This window comes from Scyliorhinus canicula, chromosome 4, assembly GCF_902713615.1.
Source record: "Scyliorhinus canicula chromosome 4, sScyCan1.1, whole genome shotgun sequence".
Taxonomy (NCBI): domain Eukaryota; kingdom Metazoa; phylum Chordata; class Chondrichthyes; order Carcharhiniformes; family Scyliorhinidae; genus Scyliorhinus; species Scyliorhinus canicula.
The window spans coordinates 83,349,612-83,370,046 of record NC_052149.1 but is presented as its reverse complement, the minus strand read 5'-3'; the positions used below and the strand labels follow the sequence as shown (position 1 = coordinate 83,370,046).

Below are 20,435 nucleotides of genomic sequence, written 5' to 3'. Positions count from 1 at the left end.
CGGGGCCCCCAGCCCCTCTACCAGGTCCTCTTCCACCTTTGGAAACTCAACTGGTCCAAAAATTGCCTCATCCCTTCCGCTCCCGTCGGGGGCTCCGACTCGTATAGTTTACTATAGAATTCCTTAAAGACTCCGTTCACCCCCCCTGGATCCAAGACTGTGTTACCATCCTTATTCTTTACTCCCCCGATTTCCCTGGCCGCCTCCCTCTTTCGCATTTGGTGTGCCAGCATTCTACTCACTTACTCCCCATACTCATAGACTACCCCCCCCCACCCCCCCCCCCGACTTCCTCATCTGTGCTACCGCTTTCCCTGTGGTCAGCAGTTCAAACTCTGCCTGCAGACTTCGCCGCTCCCTCAGTAGCCCCGCCTTGGGGGCCTCCACATATCTCCTGTCCACTCGGAGTATCTCCTCCATCAGTCGCTCCCTCTCCGCTCTTTCTCTCTTTTCCCTATGGGATCGAATTGAGATGACAACTGCCTTCAGAGCCTCCCAGACTGTGCCGCTGCTACCTCACCCGTATCGTTTGTTTCCAGGTAATCCTGGATGTTCCTGCTAATCCGCCCGCAAACCTCTTCATCCGCCAGCAGCCCCACATCCAGTCTCCAGAGTGGGCACTGCCCTCTCTCCTCACTGAGCCGCAGGTCCACCCAGTGTGGGGCGTGGTCCGAGACTGTGATTGCTGAGTATTCTGTCCCCGCTCAAGACAAAGAAGTCTATGGGGAATAAACCTTCCCTGTCCTGGACTTCGACCGGTCCAGCTCGGGGTCAATGACTGTGTTAAAGTCTCCCCCCATGATCAGGTGGTGTGACTCTGAGTCCAGGATTTTGCCTAGCATGCGTCTCATAAATTCCACATCATCCCAATTCGGAGCATGACGTTCACAAACACCACCCGGACCCCCTTCCACTTTCCACTCACCATTATATACCTGCCCCCTTATCTGCCACAATTCTCCCAGCCTCGAATGCCACACCCTTACGGATCAGAATTGCTACCCCCCCCCGGTCTTCGAATCCAGCCCTGAATGGTACACCTGGCCTCCCCATCCCTTTCTCGATCTCGTGTGATCTGCGAGCTTTAAATGTGTCCCCTGAAGCATTGCTACGTCTGCCTTTAACCCCTTTAGATGCGCGAACACGCACGCTCTTTTGACCGGCCCATTCAAACCCCTCACATTCCACGTGATCAGCCTGGACAGGGGGCTAACCCCTCCCCCCACCCTCCTGACTAGCTTTCGCCCTTTCTTGGCCAACCTCGAGCCCACGCCCTTTGCTTCCTCGAGCGCCCCCACAGGGATCCACTGCCCCGATCCTCAATTGGTACCCCAAAATTTATACCTCTGTCAGCAAAGCAGCATTCCCCCTTCCCCTCTTCCCCCCCCCCCCCCAACAGCCCCATGACCCAAAACCCCCCACCAAGCACCAGCTCAGCACTTGCTCTATGTTCTATGTTCACCCCCCCACTACGCTCCCGAAAGTCCGCTGACCCTGGCAGCTCCCACCCCTGGCGCTGATCAGACTGTCGCCTCATTGTCCGGACCCCCCTCCTCACATGAATAAACCAATTAAACTACCTCTCCAGCCCCAGTGAGTAAATAGTAATACGAAACGAAAAATAAACAGAAGACACGAACATTGCCCCGTGAGGAGACACTTGTTGAACCAAGGCTCCAAAAATTCACACTAAGTACAGGGCTCCCTCCCCTCTCTGTTTCTCAACTTTGCCGAAAACACTGCACCCTCCAGCCACCACCACAGCCCTTACACGCACCCAACATTGTATACAATCTTGTATTAGAAACGGTACCGTGTTACCCAGCCCCACCGCCGCATTCCACCAAAGCTTAGCCGTCCTTTAATTCGAGTCCAGCTTTTATCGTTTGACGAATGACCACGCCTCGTCCGGCATCTCAAAATAGTGATGCCGTTCCTTGTACGTGACCCATAGCCTCGCTGGGTATAGCATCCCAAATTTCACCCCCTTGCTGAAGAGGGTCGCATTCACCCGGTTGAATCCAGCATGCCTCTTGGCCAGCTCCGTACTCAGGTCCTGGTACATGCGTATCACGCTGTTCTCCCATCTGCTGCTCCGTTCTTTTTTTGCCCACCGCAAGACACGTTCTTTGTCCGAGAAGCGATGAAATTTCACCATCATGACCCTTGGCGGTTCATCCGCCTTGAGCTTCCTTGCGAGAGCTCTGTGCACCCAGTCCAGCTCCAGGGGTCAAGGGTATACCCCCGTCCCAGCATCTTGGACACAAATGCTCCCGCATCCGACCCCTCTACACCTTTGGGGAGGCCCACAATTCTCAACTTCTGTCTCCTAGACTTGTTTTCTAGGTCCTCCAGCCTCTCCTGCCACTTCTTGTGGAGGTCATCCTGCGCCTCCACCTTAAGGGCCAATACGACCAACTCGTCCTCATGGTCGGACAGCTTTTTCGCCATCTCCTTAATCGCTTTCCCTTGTGTCGCCTGAATTGCGATCATTTGGTCTATTGATGCCTTCATCGGGGCCAGTATGTCCTGTTGCTCCTGTGCCCACTGCGCCCATGCACCATGGTCTATACCGGCCGCCATGCTGTGCCTCGGCGCCCGCCCCGCGCGCTTCTGTCTGTTTGGGACTTAAACACTTCACCCAGCCATTCCTGGTCCAGCTATCTATTCAACAGAGAGGGAATCCTTTTGGCAGTGCTCGCTTCACCAATCTACCCCAAAAAGTCCGTAGAAACTCCTGAAAAATGACTGAGAGTCTGTTCCAGACGGTAGCTGCCGAATGCGCGACCTACTCCTCCATGGCCACCACCAGAAGTCTTGTCACCGCTTCTTCAATGGCCTTGGCGAGATCTTTTCACAGTTGTTCCCTCTGCTGCTAGAATTCAGCTTTAATAAAGGCCCTCAAGTCGGCTTGAAGCCTTTAAGCTTGCCCTTTCCCCGCCTGCATGCTGGAAGAGGCTTTTGTCTTTGCTGCAGCTCCAGCCAAATGTTTTACTGTTTCTGCCGGGTCTGGTAACCAAGAGACATACCATTCCTGGGGGAAAGTACTCCTCCAGCATTCACCTACATCTTTTCATCAAAATTCCACCCCGTATTGATTAAAAAAGAGCTCTTTTCTGTAACCTTGGGCAGGAGCTGCCTTGTGTGTGACCACTTACTCCATGGTCCACACCGGAAGTCCTGCTGTACCAGACTCCTAAATCACCCTCCTATGGACTGACCTGATTAATACTACACGCCTGTGTGCTTCACCCGATGCCGGTGTCTATGTATTTACATATTTACATTATGTACCTTGTGCTGCCCTATTATGTATTTGCTTTTATTTTATTTTATTTTCATGTACTTAATGATCTGTTTGAGCTGCTCTTAGAAAAATCCTTTTCACTGTACCTCGGTTCATGTGACAATAAACAGATCCAAATCCCAATGACATCCTTTGTCCTTCTAGATGGTAAAGGTTATGGTTTGGAAGGTACTGCAAAAAGAGCCTGAGTTGCTGCAGTGCATCTTTTAAATGGTACACATTGTACACATCTCTTCATCAATAAACATAGGAATTAGGAGCAGAAGTAGGCAATCCAGCCCTTCAAGCCTGCTCCGCCATTCAGTCAGATCATGGCTGATCTCTTCCTGGTCTCAAATCCACTTCCCTACCTGATCCCCCATCTCCTTTTAACCCATTTTAAAAATCTATCTATCTCCTTCTTGAAACCAATGAATGATTCAGACTCCACCGCACCATGGGGCAGTGAGTTCCGCAAATTCACCACCATCTGCGTGAAGTGGTTCCTCCTCATCTCAGTTTTAAATCGACCGCCTCTCGGCCTATATCTGTGGCTTCTCGTTTTGGTGGTGGAGGGAAGTGAGTGTTTAAGGTGGTAACTGGGATACCAATCAAGGAGCTGCTTTGTCCTGGATGATGTCAAGTTTCTTGAGTGTTGTTGGAGCTGAACTCATCCAGGGAAGTGCAGGGTATTTCATCATGCTGCCAGTTTGTATTTTGTAAATGATGGACAGGTTTTGGGGAGTCAGTAGATGAGTCACTTTGCTCCAGAATTCCCAGTCTTTGATCTGTTCTTGTAGCCACAATACTTAGATGGCTGGGCCAGTTCATTTTCTAGTCAATGTAACCCCAGGTTGTTAGTGCAGGATTCAACGATGGTAATGCTGTTGAATGTCAGGGGGAAGATGAAAAGATTCTCTATTGTTGGCAAACAGTTACACTGTTTACATTGAATCACTCGCTCTAATTTATTCTATTTCTCATTAGTTATCCCATTGTTTACCAAGATCTCGGGTGCCCTGTTGCCCTTGAAGTGATATTATCAGCCTGGCAAAACGTTTACAGAAACGCTGATCATGCATGAACAAGTATAACCAACATGCCATGAGGTGCCCTACTCAGCAGAATGTGGGACTGGATTCTCCGATTTTGAGGCCCTGTCTGGAGGAAGTGTCTAGCTGTACGATGCAAAAATCGGCGAGGCCCCAGCATCAACCCTGCGACCAGTGAGGGGCTAACAGCCGCACCATGTAAAACCCACGGCCTTCGCAAAATAATCGGCCGGAGAATTGCAGGGTCCATGGCCGTGCATGTGCACAGCGACAACCTGCAGCAGCATCCACACCTAGACCACCTCCCACCAGTACCCCCATCCCTCTCTGAAGCCCCCCCTGGCCAGAGGCACGGTTCACCCCCCCCCTCCACCCCGACTGTGGCACCGCTGGACACAGTCCGCAGCCGCCACACCAGGTTCACGAAAACTGAGAGCACAAGTGGACCGCGCCATCGTGAACTTGGCCCATGGGAGGTGGAGCATTGGGGGAGGGCCCTCGGGTAACGCCCCGAGGCTGTCCCAACGGCGTGCGGCATACTCCCCGATTACGTAGCTTTGGAGGGGACGGAGCATCCGAAAACAGGAGCCCCGATTCGGTCGTAAAAAGGGATTCTCTGCCCGATCACCGATTTATCAAATCGCCATCGGCAAGCGGAGAATCCCACCCATGATGTTTATGGAAGTTGCTCACAGTGCAGATCAACCATAACCTTGGTGGATGGCTGAGCAGGCTCGAGAGGGTAAATTACCTCGTCCTGTTCCTATAAACTTAGGCCATTAATATTATTCCTGCATCTGGCCTGTAATGCTTCAAGTGTCATACGTGGCCATGCACCAACCTTTATGAGCAGTTACGATTTAGGGAACAATTCTACAGTCCTCATTCAGCTAAATATGAAAGTTACAGATCTTGATCAGTCTTTAGGTCAAGCAAACAGAGGCTGCAAACTCACCAAAGCTCTCGGTACTGCAAAAACCATATATAATTACGTATGCAGTCTTAAATACTAGTTAACCTCAAATACTGAGATAAAAATTAATTCAGATCCTCTGTTTCTATTAATCCTCACAATTGGTATCAATCCATAAGCAGATTTTCTTTACATGCCCAAGCAGACAGATGACAACAAAGCAGGGTCAATTTTCTTCTGCCTGAATTACTAGATCTTCTGTTGCTGTCCCCTAAGCAAACCATTTAATTTGTGCAGAGTTGAGTAATAACACCACTGGTCCCATTCTCTGGGATCAGCCTCACTCAGCCGGCCCCCGGGGATCTGCTCCCCTCGGCCGGATCCCGGAGAGCTGCTCCCCTCGGCCGGATCCCAGAGAGCTGCTCCCCTCGGCCGGATCCCGGAGAGCTGCTCCCCTTGGCCGGATCCCGGAGAGCTGCTCCCCTCGGCCGGATCCCGGAGAGCTGCTCCCCTCGGCCGGATCCCGGAGAGCTGCTCCCCTCGGCCGGATCCCGGAGAGCTGCTCCCCTCGGCTGGATCACGGAGAGCTGCTCCCCTCGGCCGGATCCCGGAGAGCTGCTCCCCTCGGCCGGATCCCGGGGAGCTGCTCGCCTCGGCCGGATCCCGGAGAGCTGCTCCCCTCGGCCGGATCCCGGAGAGCTGCTCCCCTCGGCCGGATCCCGGAGAGCTGCTCCCCTCGGCCGGATCCCGGAGAGCTGCTCCCCTCGGCCGGATCCCGGAGAGCTGCTCCCCTCGGCCGGATCCCGGAGAGCTGCTCCCCTCGGCCGGATCCCGGAGAGCTGCTCCCCTCGGCCGGATCCCGGGGAGCTGCTCCCCTCGGCCGGATCCCGGAGAGCTGCTCCCCTCGGCCGGATCCCGGAGAGATGCTCCCCTCGGCCGGATCCCGGAGAGCTGCTCCCCTCGGCCGGATCCCGGAGAGATGCTCCCCTCGGCCGGATCCCGGGGAGCTGCTCCCCTCGGCCGGATCCCGGTGAGCTGCTGCCCTCGGCCGGATCCCGGAAAGCTGCTCCCCTCGGCCGGATCCCGGAGAGCTGCTCCCCTCGGCCGGATCCCGGAGAGCTGCTCCCCTCGGCCGGATCCCGGAGAGCTGCTCCCCTCGGCCGGATCCCGGAGAGATGCGCCCCTCTGCCGGATCCCGGGGAGCTGCTCCCCTCGGCCGGATCCCGGTGAGCTGCTGCCCTCGGCCGGATCCCGGAAAGCTGCTCCCCTCGGCCGGATCCCGGAGAGCTGCTCCCGTTCGCCGTGCTTACCTGCAAATGTAGCCTCCACTGCAGTAATCCGAACACTAATTTAGTGTAAAATGAGTCCATCGGGATTTATGAAATATCCATAAAGAAAATATCAAATACTTAAAATACAGCCAATTGATTGAAACGGACAAGCCCACTTGTTGATACAGACCACTATTTAAACAAGAGCAGTCAGGTATGGCCATGTCTAATGGTGGTGACCTTGTGTCTGTGCCATATCTAATATAAATTAGTCATTGTTTGTTCGGAGTAAATTATTTGGTTATCCCTTTGTGACTACATGGCATATACAATGTAACTGCTTATTGGGATTAACTAAAATAATTAGATTCTTACTTTTGTTACTTTGACCCCAACTCCACTTTGTGACAAGCTGTACAAACATTGTGCTGTATTTCGGTTATTTCTGTTTAATTAGCGAACTTATGTAACATTTGAAGTCTTATTTTCCCACAGGTGGTCGCATATTGCGTTTGGTGCGTCCTGCATTGGAGGATTCGGGGACATATTCCTGTGTGGTCACAAATGCTGCAGGAGAAGAGAGCAAAATCTTTGAGCTTGATGTTTTAGGTAAAATCATAAGAGCCAAAATATTTCAACAAGTTACTTTCCACAGTGATGTAACAAAGTCACGATACATTGTCGCACTCTTCCATCACGATATACACTACATAAACCTCGTTTCCTGTGGTTATCCACATCTAGAAAATTAATACCTTCATTTTTGCATAATGTTTAGCCTCAAAAATGTAATTATCATCCACTGATTGTTCAACTTATTTGGAACTATCAGGATGAAAGTAATGCAATCAAACAGAAAGCACTTCCACAACGATCCCTTTCTCAAAATCGAAAGACCTAAATTTGCTCAGTTTTTGAGTCAGCAGCGAAGGAATGACAACATCCAGGATCAGGAATCTGTAACTGTCATGCTATTCTGGAGCTGGACTCTCCGTCACTGGTAACGGTGTTCCCGATGTGGCGGAGAATCCAGCGCGGAGCAAAGATAGCAGGCGCCGATCCGTTTCCAATGCTTGGCTCCCCCACTGGCAGCGGCATCCAGGTTCGCACCCCTCGCCCGCCAGGGATGCAATTCGGTCAAAATGACCCATTTGCCGATCTATTAACGTGCTGGCCACTGGATTTCCCCCGCCTCTGTGATTCTACTGATTCATGTGGGTGCGGGTTGGTACAAATATTTCCCAGCATGGCCCTGATGTGGTGGAACTAATGGTGGGCCAAGGGGGTAAATATTTAAAGTATGTGCCCCCCCCCCCACCCCCAAGTCCATCGGAGGGCACTCTCCCCCACAATGCAAATCCTGCTCACCCCAGACCCCCCCCCTCCCCCCCAGACCCCCACCCTCCACCAGACCTCACAATGGCAGCCTGATAATAGGATTTGTGACGGAATCCCTTGCAATCCCCGCGATGCATAAATTTGCATGGCAAGGGACACTGAACCGATTCGGGCACCGCTCCCAGCACCAGCATTACAGAAGTCATTCAGCTCCGGCAGGAGAATATAATCTCCTGAATGGAGAATCCTGCCCTGATCTCTATCCACCGTATCATTCTACACCTCTCCCGTATCATCCCAACAATCTAACCCCGCACATCACCCCACACACTATCCTCTTGCGCTACCCTACCCTATCCACCTTTCCAGCTCACCCTGTGCTAGTGTTCTTCTCCTTCTCACTCCACCACTCCCACACTACCTCCACCCTTCACCACCACACCATTCCCTGTCACCGCCACTCTAACCCACCCCAGTACTAATATGGCTGAAATGAATACATACTGATGTGAAAGAAGGTAATCTATTTGCTCAAAAATAAAAGTAATCTACCACTTATGTTCATGCTTTTTTGTTGATTGGTGGAGCAGTGGTTGAAGTAATATACCGACCACTTCTGACACCATCAGACTGGCAGCAACTCCAATAAGTTAGGACAGGGAAATTATTCCTAGTGTCCAGGCTGATGCTCTCCCCTCAATAAATGTCACAAAAACAAATTTACATTATTACCTTGCTCCCCATGGGAGCTTGCTGTGTGAAAATTAAGTACTGTGGTTCCTATATTACAACAATGCCTAAACTTTGAAAATACTTCATTGGCTGAAGTATGCTTTGAGATGGTCCAGTGGTCATGAAAAGTGCCATATAAATACCTTTTTTTTTTAAAGTAACCCAATGATTGTAATGTGCTTTGAGATGTCCAAACAATGTGATAAAGTGTGAAAAATATTGACAACTGAAAGTAAAACCCAATTATCCTTTGATATTGTTGAGAAAATCCTAATGCACGTACAACATTTGTGTGCAAGACTGAATTTTGTATATCAATTGGAATGTTGTTAATTCACTTTGCCCCTTTAAAATGGGCCCATTTATTTAAATTGTCTACTTTTAGACCTTTTGACGAATAGAGACGAGGTATTTTGGTTGTTATGATTTTATTTCAATATATTTTTTTTTAATATAAATAGTACCACCAAGCATTGTTAATGGAGATAAGATGGAGGATGTGAAAATCAAGGAGAACCACAATATTACACTCACCTGTGAGGTTTCGGGTAAGAGTACAGTATTAAAAATCATATAATTGTGAAATAGTTCACACTTTTCTCTCACCGTGTAGGGATGTTAGTTGAATGATGTAATATGATGCCCAATAGATGATTGATAGCCTTTTATAATCAAGGAAGATGAGTGCTGAAGACACCATTGCATGCCAGGCATCATCCCTGTGACCCCAGGTCTAACATTGTGGCCCTACTGTATTAAAATGTAGTTCTAATTGATCAATTTTCAATTGCAAATTGGTGATCAACGGTGATTAATGTTTGCCCTCCAGAGACATCATACTGTTTGATTTTTATCTTTTATGATTTGTGTGATTATAACCTCCCAGAGTGAAGAATCAGAACTCCCAAGATACACCAGTCAAATTCCCATTTAGCTTTTCGTAATAGTTGATAGATTTGCCAGTTAGTCAAATCTCAGTCAAAAACAGGGAGATCATTGGTGTGGTCCATAGACTGTGCTGAGATGACCATTCCCTGCCAGGATGGCTGTTAAACTGCTTGTAACTATTCTAGACTCCCCTGGACTAGGAAAGGTAAAATGGCCACTTGGACAAAATACCAAAGTGCCAGTGCCTGTGGAACCATACCGAGCATGAGTGTATGACAGGAGGGATAAGGAGGCAAAAGGAATGTAATTATCAAATGGAGCAACTCCACAAATTAGCACAGACCAAAGGAGGGATCCACCGACCATGTTGCACCCGAAAGACGGCAGTGTGGGTAGATGCGGGAGATCCCTCTTCCAGGATCTTCCAGGCTCGCCATGGCTATTGAGATCTAATGCAATCTCGCAAGACGTTGTGATCTGAATCCTGCCCATTGTGGGCAGGATCACTCTCTAGAAAATCGGCACGTTAGAGAGAGACAGTTAGTCTCACTCTAACATGCACTTGCCTTATCTACCAAAACCCTGGGATCTAACCCTTTTGCCATGGAGAACTTCGGTGAGCTCTGTTCATTGCTGGTGTCCACAAACAGGAACCAGACGGAATAGCACTTGGGGAGGTTCTCCCAGGGGGATCGGAGGCCCACAGGTGGTTGTCCTCTGGGAAGGGTGGCACCTTTGCACTGCTGGTGCCACCTGGACACCCTGGCCTGCCAACCTGGCACCGTCAGGTGAGCAGAGTTCCACGGTGCATAGAATCATAGAATCAGAGAATTTACATTGCAGAAGGAGGCCATTCAGCCCATCGAGTCCGCACCACCCCTTGGAAAGAGCACCCTATCTAAACCCACACCTCCACCGTATCCCCGTAACCCAGTAACCCCACCAAAACATTTTGGACACCTAAGGGCAATTTAACATGGCCAATCCACCTAACCTGCACATCTTTAGACTGTTGGAGGAAACGGGAGCACCCGGAGGAAACCCACGCAGACTCCGCACAGTGACCCAAGCCGGGAATCGAACCTGAGACCCTGGAGCTGTGAAGTAACAGTGCTAACCACTGTGCTACTGTGCCACAGGAACAGGACTAGGTGTGGCCTCAAATTGCAATAGCAATAGAGTTCTAATAGATCGAAAGGTGTTTCATGGCCCTGTGAGCGCAGGGAAACACCCGGCTAAATGTGTTCGTCATGGGACTCCATTGCATTTGGTTAAATCGCGGCCCAAATTTCTTGGATGATTAACAAAATATCCTGAACCTGTTTTGCAGATTAATATGTTTAATCAACAGTGTGGTTTGGCAGATGTTTCCATTCAGAGGTGTTGATAATCTAATTGTACTCTGTGATGTATGCATTAAGCCTCATTTGTAGCTAGATGTGTAAACCTATTCTGGTGACTGCAGTATATTACTTTATAAAATAGACCATATAATAACCAGCTATTTCCAAGAATGTAGCAAAATTGGCACCTTGAATCCCATGCAGGTAAGTGGTATACTCAAATTCTACTTGCGATCAAGTGATTATAATCCTCCACATTTTGTTCCCATTCAATTCTATGAGAGTGAATTTCTAGATACGAGTGATTCGCTTAAAAACACAGTATAGTAGCCCCCCCCCCCCCCCCTGTGTCTGCAGGGATAATGGTGTCATTCATTGCAAGAGACACAAGCCAGATTGGGAACATACAGGCACTTTGCCCATTTGGGTGCCCCTGATGCCGAACATAGTTGAGAAGGCATATTGAGAAATCATGTTCTCATATGTACCCTGCAATACTTAGAACATAGAACATAGAACAGTACAGCACAGAACAGGCCCTTCGGCCCTCGATGTTGTGCCGAGCAATGATCACTCTACTTAAACCCACGTAACCCGTATACCCGTAACCCAACAATCCCCCCATTAACCTTACACTACGGGCAATTTAGCATGGCCAATCCACCTAACCCGCACATCTTTGGACTGTGGGAGGAAACCGGAGCACCCGGAGGAAACCCACGCACACACGGGGAGGACGTGCAGACTCCACACAGACAGTGACCCAGCCGGGAATCGAACCTGGGACCACTGGAGCTGTGAAGCATTGATGCTAACCACCATGCTACCGTGAGGCCCCATCCATTACTTCATCCATTACAGATGAAAAATCATGGGCTACATATAATGTCCTTGTATGTACTCCTGGTGAGCAGAGCTCTGTCAGGAACACTCAAATGGAACATTTAGTCTCTGATAACAAAGTAATATTTTCATGTCAGGAATAGATATTTTTTAATTCAACCAACCCATCCAACTTCCCACAAGATTACCAGACGCATTTCTAAAGCAGTAATAATTTTCAGATAAGAGTAGATTATTAGTCCAACTGCTACAGTTAGGACAAGGAATTCCAAGTTGTCAGTTACATTTCATACTAAGAAAAGGAATTCACAGAAATAGTTTTTTTTCCTGTGAAAAGGCAATCCTGTTCCACAGATAAGGTGGGTGAAAGACGGTCAACCTCTGACTGAAGACCAGCAGCATCAGATTCTGTCCAGTGGGCGCTTTCTTCAGATTGTGACTGCACATGTGTCTGATACGGGTCGATACACCTGCATTGCCTTCAACACAGCTGGAGACAAGAACAAAATCTTCAATGTAAATGTACTAGGTATGAGTTCTAAGTAGTACCTAATATTTTAAGCCCACGATGCTGAATTATTCTATTAGAATATTAAACTATTGTAAACAATTGAAGTGTTTTTACAATATGCCAAAAAATGTTGAGTCAGGTGATATTAAACTATCTAGCCCTGAGCCCTGAACATTCCATTTTAAAGCAAAATTCAGGGGACAGGTATCAGGGATGGGGGAATGGGGGCTTCAGAAGAATGGGAAATTGGTGAATGGGAGTTGACAAATCGGACTCTGGGAGAGACAGGGAGATGGGATTCTTGGAGGGGGGAGCGGTGGAGGAGAATTTTCCAAGTATGAAGTAAGCCTCAATACTATGTGTTGAGGGCAAGGATCCAGTATATTTACTGTGCATGATCTTCCATTAGAGCCATTCAAGTTACCTGCAGTGACAGATTTGTGTCTCAAATGATCCTTCTCATGTTGCCTTGCATGTGCCTGCAGCGGTTTACTCACTCTTGGAAATGGATACCCACGCTTTCACCTCGCAGCCTTCCAGTACATCTTGGGCAATAATCCTAGGAATAATATTCAAATAAGTTGACCTTTATTACCTGCCATAATTATGCCAGATTTACACAACAGCCGTGATGAGTGGCAGTTTAGGAATCATTGTTCTGGGACCATACTTCTACCTCCGTGTGATATTACTATTTGGTGCAGAAATATAATTCATGTTTACTGTAGTTAATTTTTAGTTACAGTGTTATTCGAATTTGAACCAGCTTTGGAACACATTTGTGTTTTTCTTTTTGCCATCCAGTAGCTCCAAGAATTCCTGGCGTTGACAGTCAAGGTACTCCAGAGGATGTCACTGTCATTCTGAATAGCCCCACCTCCCTCGTGTGTGAGGCACAATCATACCCTCCTGCAACCATCACTTGGCTCAAAGATGGTACACCTTTTGACTCGAACAAAAATGTCCAAATCCTTCCAGGTAAATTTCAAATGGAACCAAGAGAAAAATTATGGTTTTAATTGAGTTTGATATTACAGGCACCATACAAATTGAGTACAAAATATTATTTGAAGCTTTCTTAATAGGCAAGTATAAGTATATTATTTTAAATCTGTGAGTTGGTTCATGCCCGTGAACCAGACTTACATATTTAAATTAGTATTTAAAGGGCAGCATGATGGCGCAGTGGGTTAGCCCTGTTGCCTCACGACGCTAAGGTCCCAGGTTCGATCCCGGCTCTGGGTCACTGTTCGTGTGGAGTTTGCACATTCTCCCCGTGTTTGCGTGGGTTTCGCCCCACAGCCCAAAGATGTGCAGGGTAGGTGGATTGGCCATGCTAAATTGCCCCTTAATTGGAAAAAATAAATTGGGCAGTCTAAATTTTAAAAAATAAATAAATAAAATAAATTAGGATTTAAACTCATTTAAATAAGATTTCCAGGTTTTAACTGGAATCTCCCGACTCCCGTGAATCACCCCCCCCCCCCCCTCCCGCCGGCGCAGCGTGAGGCTCGCGGGAATCACTACTCGTCTCCATAAACAGAGACTAAACGTGATGACCAAGCTGGGCAGTATGGTAGCATTGTGGATAGCACAATCGCTTCACAGCTCCAGGGTCCCAGGTTCGATTCCGGCTTGGGTCACTGTCTGTGCGGAGTCTGCACTTCCTCCCCGTGTGTGCGTGGGTTTCCTCCGGGTGCTCCGGTTTCCTCCCACAGTCCAAAGATGTGCAGGTTAGGTGGATTGGCCATGCTAAATTTCCCTTAGTGTCCAAAATTGCCCTTAGTGTTGGGTGGGGTTACTGGGTTATGGGGATAGGTGGAGGTGTTGACGTTGGGAAGGGTGCTCTTTCCAAGAGCCGGTGCAGACTCGATGGGCCGAATGGCCTCCTTCTGCACTGTAAATTCTATGGGTCGGAGGCTGTTGTAGCCCCTGGGTGGTCATAATCAAGAGGACTCCGAGTTTAAAGCTAAGCTTGGAATTGAATTGAACACCGAGATAGGAAACGCTCTGACTCAGTGATCAGACAGTGGTCTGAAGGAGGCATGCCTCAGCAGCAAGTGTATTAAATTTATGTGGGGACCAAAAAGACTTTAGTCTTCCCATGTTTGACTGCATGAAGTTGTGGCTCATCTAGGGATAAATGTTTGGCAGCAGTCTACCAACACATGTATAGTGGGGAGCCCAGGGATGATTGATAAATGAAGCAGGGTGTCAGTGTACATGTGAAAATTTGACCCATGTCTTTGGATAATATAACGTAGAGTTTAACATGGTAAAATGTAAATAATTGTTTATTTTTTAAATAGTAATAAGGATTACCGAGTTATAGTTTAATTATCTGAAGTACAGGGTAGTAACTACTTTCATGTTGTCTGCTGTGCCAAAAGCAATTGTTAATTAATCACTCCTGTTTAAAAGCCAAAGGCTCCAGTAACTGAAAAATATATTCAAATGAAGAAAATCAGTTTATCTATTGAGAAGGATAAAATTTAAAAAACAATTAATATGTCAGGCTGTCTGATTTAAGCATTCATTTAAAATACTTTTATCTACAGCCTATTTCTACAATAAATGGCGGTAATGTTATCCTTTATTGGTCCAGAGGTTGTTTTCAAAGATGTTTAACTTTCTTTTGATTGGTCTTGATTTGGTTGATTAAACAAACTTTTACTATTGGTACTTGCCCCTGGATTTCAAATTACCTTTCACAAAATTTGATAGTCAACATGGGGAAACATCAATATTCAAATGTGCTGATATTTTGAGGAGCAGGCTGAAACTGTGGTGGATGGCTTGGAGATGCCCAATATGTAACATGTGTCCCTGTAAATAAAAACATGTAGTTATCATCATCATAGAATTTACAGTGCAGAAGGAGGCCATTCGGCCCATCGAGTCTGCACCGGCTCTTGGAAAGAGCACCCTACCCAAGCCCACACCCCTACCCTATCCCCATAACCCAGTAACCCCATCCAACACAAGGGGAATTTTGGACACTAAGGGCAATTTATCATGGCCAATCCACCTAACCTGCACATCTTTGGACTGTGGGAGGAAACCGAAACAACCGGAGGAAACCCACACACACACGGGGAGAACGTGCAGACTCCGCACAGACAGTGACCCAAGCCGGGAATCGAACCTGGGACCCTGGAGTTGTGAAGCAAATATGCTAACCACTATGCTACCGTGCTGCCCACCATTATGCTACCGTGCTGTAGTTGGATAGAGGCTCCAGTTCTATTCTTTACCGCCTGGCTAACTGAGTTGCAATACCAAGTACTGCAGGGTTCCTGCCAAATAGTTTAGTCAACGGTTCATGCCAGTGGACTCCTGGCAGAATAGTTTTCATTGTGTGCAAGCAGCATACATGTCTGTGGGTTACATATCAAGAGTCAGCAGATAGATCCTTGCCCAGCTGTCACCCTTGGGTTTGCATGGTAGATTAGGTGCAACTGGCACAGCCGACCACTGCAGAATGAAGGCAATATGACTACTGCCAGAATATGGGGCATTGATCTGCAACATTCATTGTGTTTGGTCACATACCAGCTGGCTGTTGAGGGAGTGGAATTTGTTTCAGTAAGGGGCAGAGTTGACAAGCGATGCTTGCAAAACAACGTGTGTGCAGTCAACACTACCCTGCACTGTAGGGAGGCCTGCAGTCCTAGCGAAGCCATATGTTTGCTCTCCCTGTTTCTCTTTGCCAAGGGAGAACAAAATGGAGTCAGCTTTCATTTAATAGACAGCCTCAGTATCCTCCCTTGGGTAGCGTTAGATAGAAAACTGAGAGATGCTACAAATATCATCAACTCCAGTGTGAACGGAGTCAGACAGACAAATGTGCATTGCCATGGTCACCTTCACAGCTATATGGTTACAATTACAATAGGTGGCAAATGTGGAGCAGTTTTTTGTGAGGCACAGATATCTGACACACTGGGCGGAATTCTCCGACACCCCGCTGGGTCGGAGAATCGGCGCGGCACCGCATAAATTGCGCCCCGATGCCGGGACGCAATCCTCCGCAGTGCGGCGAATCGGCGCCGGTCGGGGTATGCGCTGACTCTCGCTCTGATTCTCCGGCCCGGTTGGGCTGAGCAGCCGTCATCAAAAAGCCGAGTCCCACCGGCGCCGTTCTAACATCCACTGAGCCGGCGGGACCTCAGCATTGAAGGGTCGGGGGCAGCCTGTGGGGGGAGGGGTATGGGGGTCCGACCCCGGGTGGGGCCTCTGTAGTGGCCTGGCCCGCGATCGGGGCTGACCAATCGGCAGGCCAGCTCTCTGCCCCCCAGCCTCCTTTCCTCCGCGCTGGCTCCTGTAGCCCTGCGGCATTTGGCATCGGGGCCGGCGCGGGGAAGAAGGCCACTGCGCATGCGCTGGTTGGCGCCGGCCCAACTACACATGCAAAGACCCCGCGGCGTCAGGTTCAGGCCGGGATTGGCAGCCGGAGCGGCGTGGGCCGCTGCAGTGCCATGCTAGGCCCCTGTGGGCTGCAGACTGGGGTCACGGAACGGCGCCAACGCTGGAGTAAAACCCTCCCGTTTTTACGCCGGCGTCGGCACTTAACTGCCCGATGGGAGAATCCCGCCCACTGTTTTTCCACTGAGCTTGAGGTAGGAGAGTTGCACCCTGATGGCAGGAATAGTCTCTGGCTAAGAGTCTTTTTAACAACCCCCCGTCCTCCCTCTTCCAACAACTGTTCTACTCTACATGACCTTGCTTCATTCTCCAAGCTGATGTTGATGTAGGACCAAAAACGATTGGAGGAAATTAATCTAATTTCTCAACAATAGCTCCAGGATTTTCCAGTCCTGCTCGCCATGGGAATCATCAAAATGGAAAATTTGATGAGCCGGCAATAGGTCTATTGATATCAAGTGAGAATTTCCAGTCCAACAGTGGGCAGGACTGGAAAATCCCACCTATATCTTTTCATGTGCAGAGATGGGTCTATTGTTGGCAACAAACTTATCTGTCTTCTGCCAAACCTTGGAGCCTGAGAATTATGTTGTTAGTGTTTTTTGAATTGCGATTTAGGCAAACTGGTGCCATGGCCTACCAATCTATGTATGCCACTGTCAGCATTTGGCTGGTTGGGTGTAATGTGGCATTTTGCCATACCAAACGTAATCTGCTTGATCCATTTCATGCACTATTCTTTCTAAGAGATCTGAAACCTGTCTCAACACTGTTGTATATCTCTTTATCAATCAGGTTGAAGAATCCTTACTGCAATATGCAGAGTCTGAGCGATGAACAGTAAATAAGGATCTTTAATTCATTGGCAGAAAAATATATAGAAAGTGAAATAAGGAGAGGGAAATAAAGATGGTACTAAGAAATAGAATAGAGAGACAGAAATTATTTACCTCCTTTCGCTTTTCTAAATTTCAGTCAATGATTAAAATCTGAAAGAATAAGGTCCCACGCTTGTAAAAGTTAATTTTCAGTGCCAGAGGGGCTGTTTGGCAGCAATTTTACTGGTCACATCATTACAAAATGGACTTACACTGGAATGGAAAATCGCTAACCATTTCTAATAAGTGGGCACATATCACACAAGTACTACAACTTGATGCCGTGCCTTTTTTTTCAAAGCTGTGTTTCTCAGTGGAATGTCGGTTATTAGCATAGCTTCTGGAGTAGCAAGGCCAATCAGGTAATGGATTTCCGTTTTCTGCATTTAACTGTCATGTGTGGCCACCAGAAATTGCTGTTGGGTTGGCTCTTCAATAATGTTGAGCATTGAAAGCCTTACCATTAATTTTATGACAATACCCTGGCTGTTTTATGTTGGTAAATGAGGGGTCTGGCCACGATGTACACATGCTCTACGTCTTGGTAGGATATGGTGCTGAACGTCCTCTGGAATATGATTCAAGTAACCATTTTCTCAATGGGTGCTGAGAGAGTGAGTGCCAGCAGGCTGTTCTACTCTGGGCAGTTTCAAAGCTGAATTCTGCTTGCTAGCCAAATATCCATGCACAAAGTCCCAGTTGAGTTTTCCTGTCATTAGTCCAGGGATAATAGGAAAGTTGTAATAATAAATTGCATTTCTGACTCGGATTAGCTAACTCAGTAGAGCGTAGTCTCACAGCTAAGACCCACTGCTCTGAATGAATAAAGTGGACTACTGGATAGTCTTTATCTATTAAGTTATTGATGAGCTCTTAACGATCCAATTTTATGGGCAGGGTGATTGCTGAAATCCCCTTTCCCACCCCAGCAGCTTTTTAGAGGAAGATGTGTGTGTATTTGTTAAACTCAGAAATGTTTGGACAAATAATTGAGGGTAGAACAGTAGAAGAACAATAGCGGATGTTCCGGGAGATATTAAATATGTCTCAATTAAAATATATTCCCGAGAGGAAGAGGAATTTTAAAAGGGGGGAAAACGTTCCATGGCTAAACAAGGAAATCAAAGATGACATAAAGGCAAAAAGTAGGGCATATCATACTGCAAAAGCTAGTGCTAAGCTGGAGGATTGGCAGAACTTTAAGGTTCAGTAAAAGACTACTACAAATAAAATCAAAAGAGCAAAGTTGTTCTACAAAAGGAAACCAGCAGAAAACATAAACATTGATATCAAAACCTCTATTAGGACATAAAGAGGAAGAGAATTGCTAAAGTAAATGTTGGTCCTTCTCTGGCCAGAGACCAGTAACTAGCGAGGTGCCACAGTGGTCAGTCCTCAGACATCAACTGTTTACAATCTGTATAAATGATCTGCAAGCAGAGACAGAATGTAACATAGCAAAATTTGAGGATGATCCTAAAATAGGTGGGAAAGCATGCAGTTTAAAGAAGATAAAGGGTTTATCAAAAAAATATAGATAGAATGGGAGAATGGGCCAAAGTTAGACAGATGGAGTTTAATGTCGAAAAAGTGTGAGGTTATCCATTTTGGCTGAAAAAATAGAACGGCAAACTGCTATCCGAATGGAAAGCAGATTCAAAATGCATCTGGGTAGAGGGATCTGGGTGTCTTTGTTCATGAATCGCAGAAAGTTGGTATGTAAGCATGTAATAAAAAAGGCAAATGGAATTTTAGTGTTTATTGCAAAAGGACTAGAGTATAAAAGTAGAGAAGTGCTGTTGCAATTGTATAGGGTGTTGGTGAGACTATGTCTGTAGTATTGTGTCCAGTTTTGATCTCCTTATTTGAAGAAGGATGTGGTGGCATTGGAGGCAGTTCAGAGGAGATTAACCAGATTGATTCCGGGAATGAAAAGGTTGGCATAAGAGGAGAGATTAAACAGTTTGGACTTATACTTGCTGGAGTTTATGGAATGATAGGCATCTGATTGAGGATTGATAACTAAAAGGGATTGATAAAGTCAGCATAGACCAAAGTTCCCCATTTTGGGGCAATCTAGAACGAGAGATAGAACATAGAACATAGAACAGTACAGCACAGAACAGGCCCTTCGGCCCTCAATGTTGCGCCGAGCCATGATCACCCTACTCAAACCCAAGTATCCACCCTATACCCGTAACCCAACAACACCCCCCTTAACCTTACTTTCATTAGGACACTACGGGCAATTTAGCATGGCCAATCCACCTAACCCGCACATCTTTGGACTGTGGGAGAAAACCGGAGCACCCGGAGGAAACCCACGCACACAGGGGGAGGACGTGCAGACTCCACACAGACAGTGACCCAGCCGGGAATCGAACCTGGGACCCTGGAGCTGTGAAGCATTTATGCTAACCACCATGCTACCCTGCTGCCCATGGATCATGGATATAGGTTGAGAGGTGGTAGATTTAACATGGAAATGAGGAGGAACTACTTCTCGCAGAGGGTAGTGAATCTGTGGAACTCGCTGCCCCATAGTGTGGTGGAGTCTGAATCATTAAATGGTTTCAAGAAGAGATAGATATATTTCTGATATAAAATGGGTTAAAGAGATACAGGGATACATGGAACAGGTAGTGAGGTAGATTTGAGACCAGGAAAAGATAAGTCATGATCTGATTGAGCAGGCTCACAGGGCTGAATTGCCTACTTCTGCTCACAATTCTTATGTTCCGAATATGAATAACCAGCAGCAAGTTTTTTTGTGGGTTTAAATAACAAAAGAGAATTTTTTATTTACGTGTTGACCCCAAAATCTACGCTAATCATCACTCTTTCGCACAACCAGACAATCAGGCACACTCGAGGAAAGTACACTTCAAGAGAAGAGTGCACTTTTACAGGTTATAAGGAAAAAAAGTCATTGTTCACATAATTATCTTATTCTGA

The 20,435-nt window shown here is 47.3% G+C and overlaps 1 protein-coding gene across 2 annotated transcripts in view; it reads left to right on the top strand.

Annotated features, from left to right (window-relative positions):
* hmcn1 (hemicentin 1) overlaps nt 1–20,435 on the top strand; it is a 677,622-nt gene that overhangs the window by 437,267 nt on the left and 219,920 nt on the right. For both annotated transcript variants that reach the window (XM_038794621.1, XM_038794624.1), the window contains exons 47-50: nt 7,018–7,131; nt 9,054–9,140; nt 12,004–12,195; nt 12,982–13,155. In XM_038794621.1, coding sequence (XP_038650549.1) covers nt 7,018–7,131; nt 9,054–9,140; nt 12,004–12,195; nt 12,982–13,155 — 567 coding nt within the window. The remainder of the gene's footprint in view (nt 1–7,017; nt 7,132–9,053; nt 9,141–12,003; nt 12,196–12,981; nt 13,156–20,435) is intronic.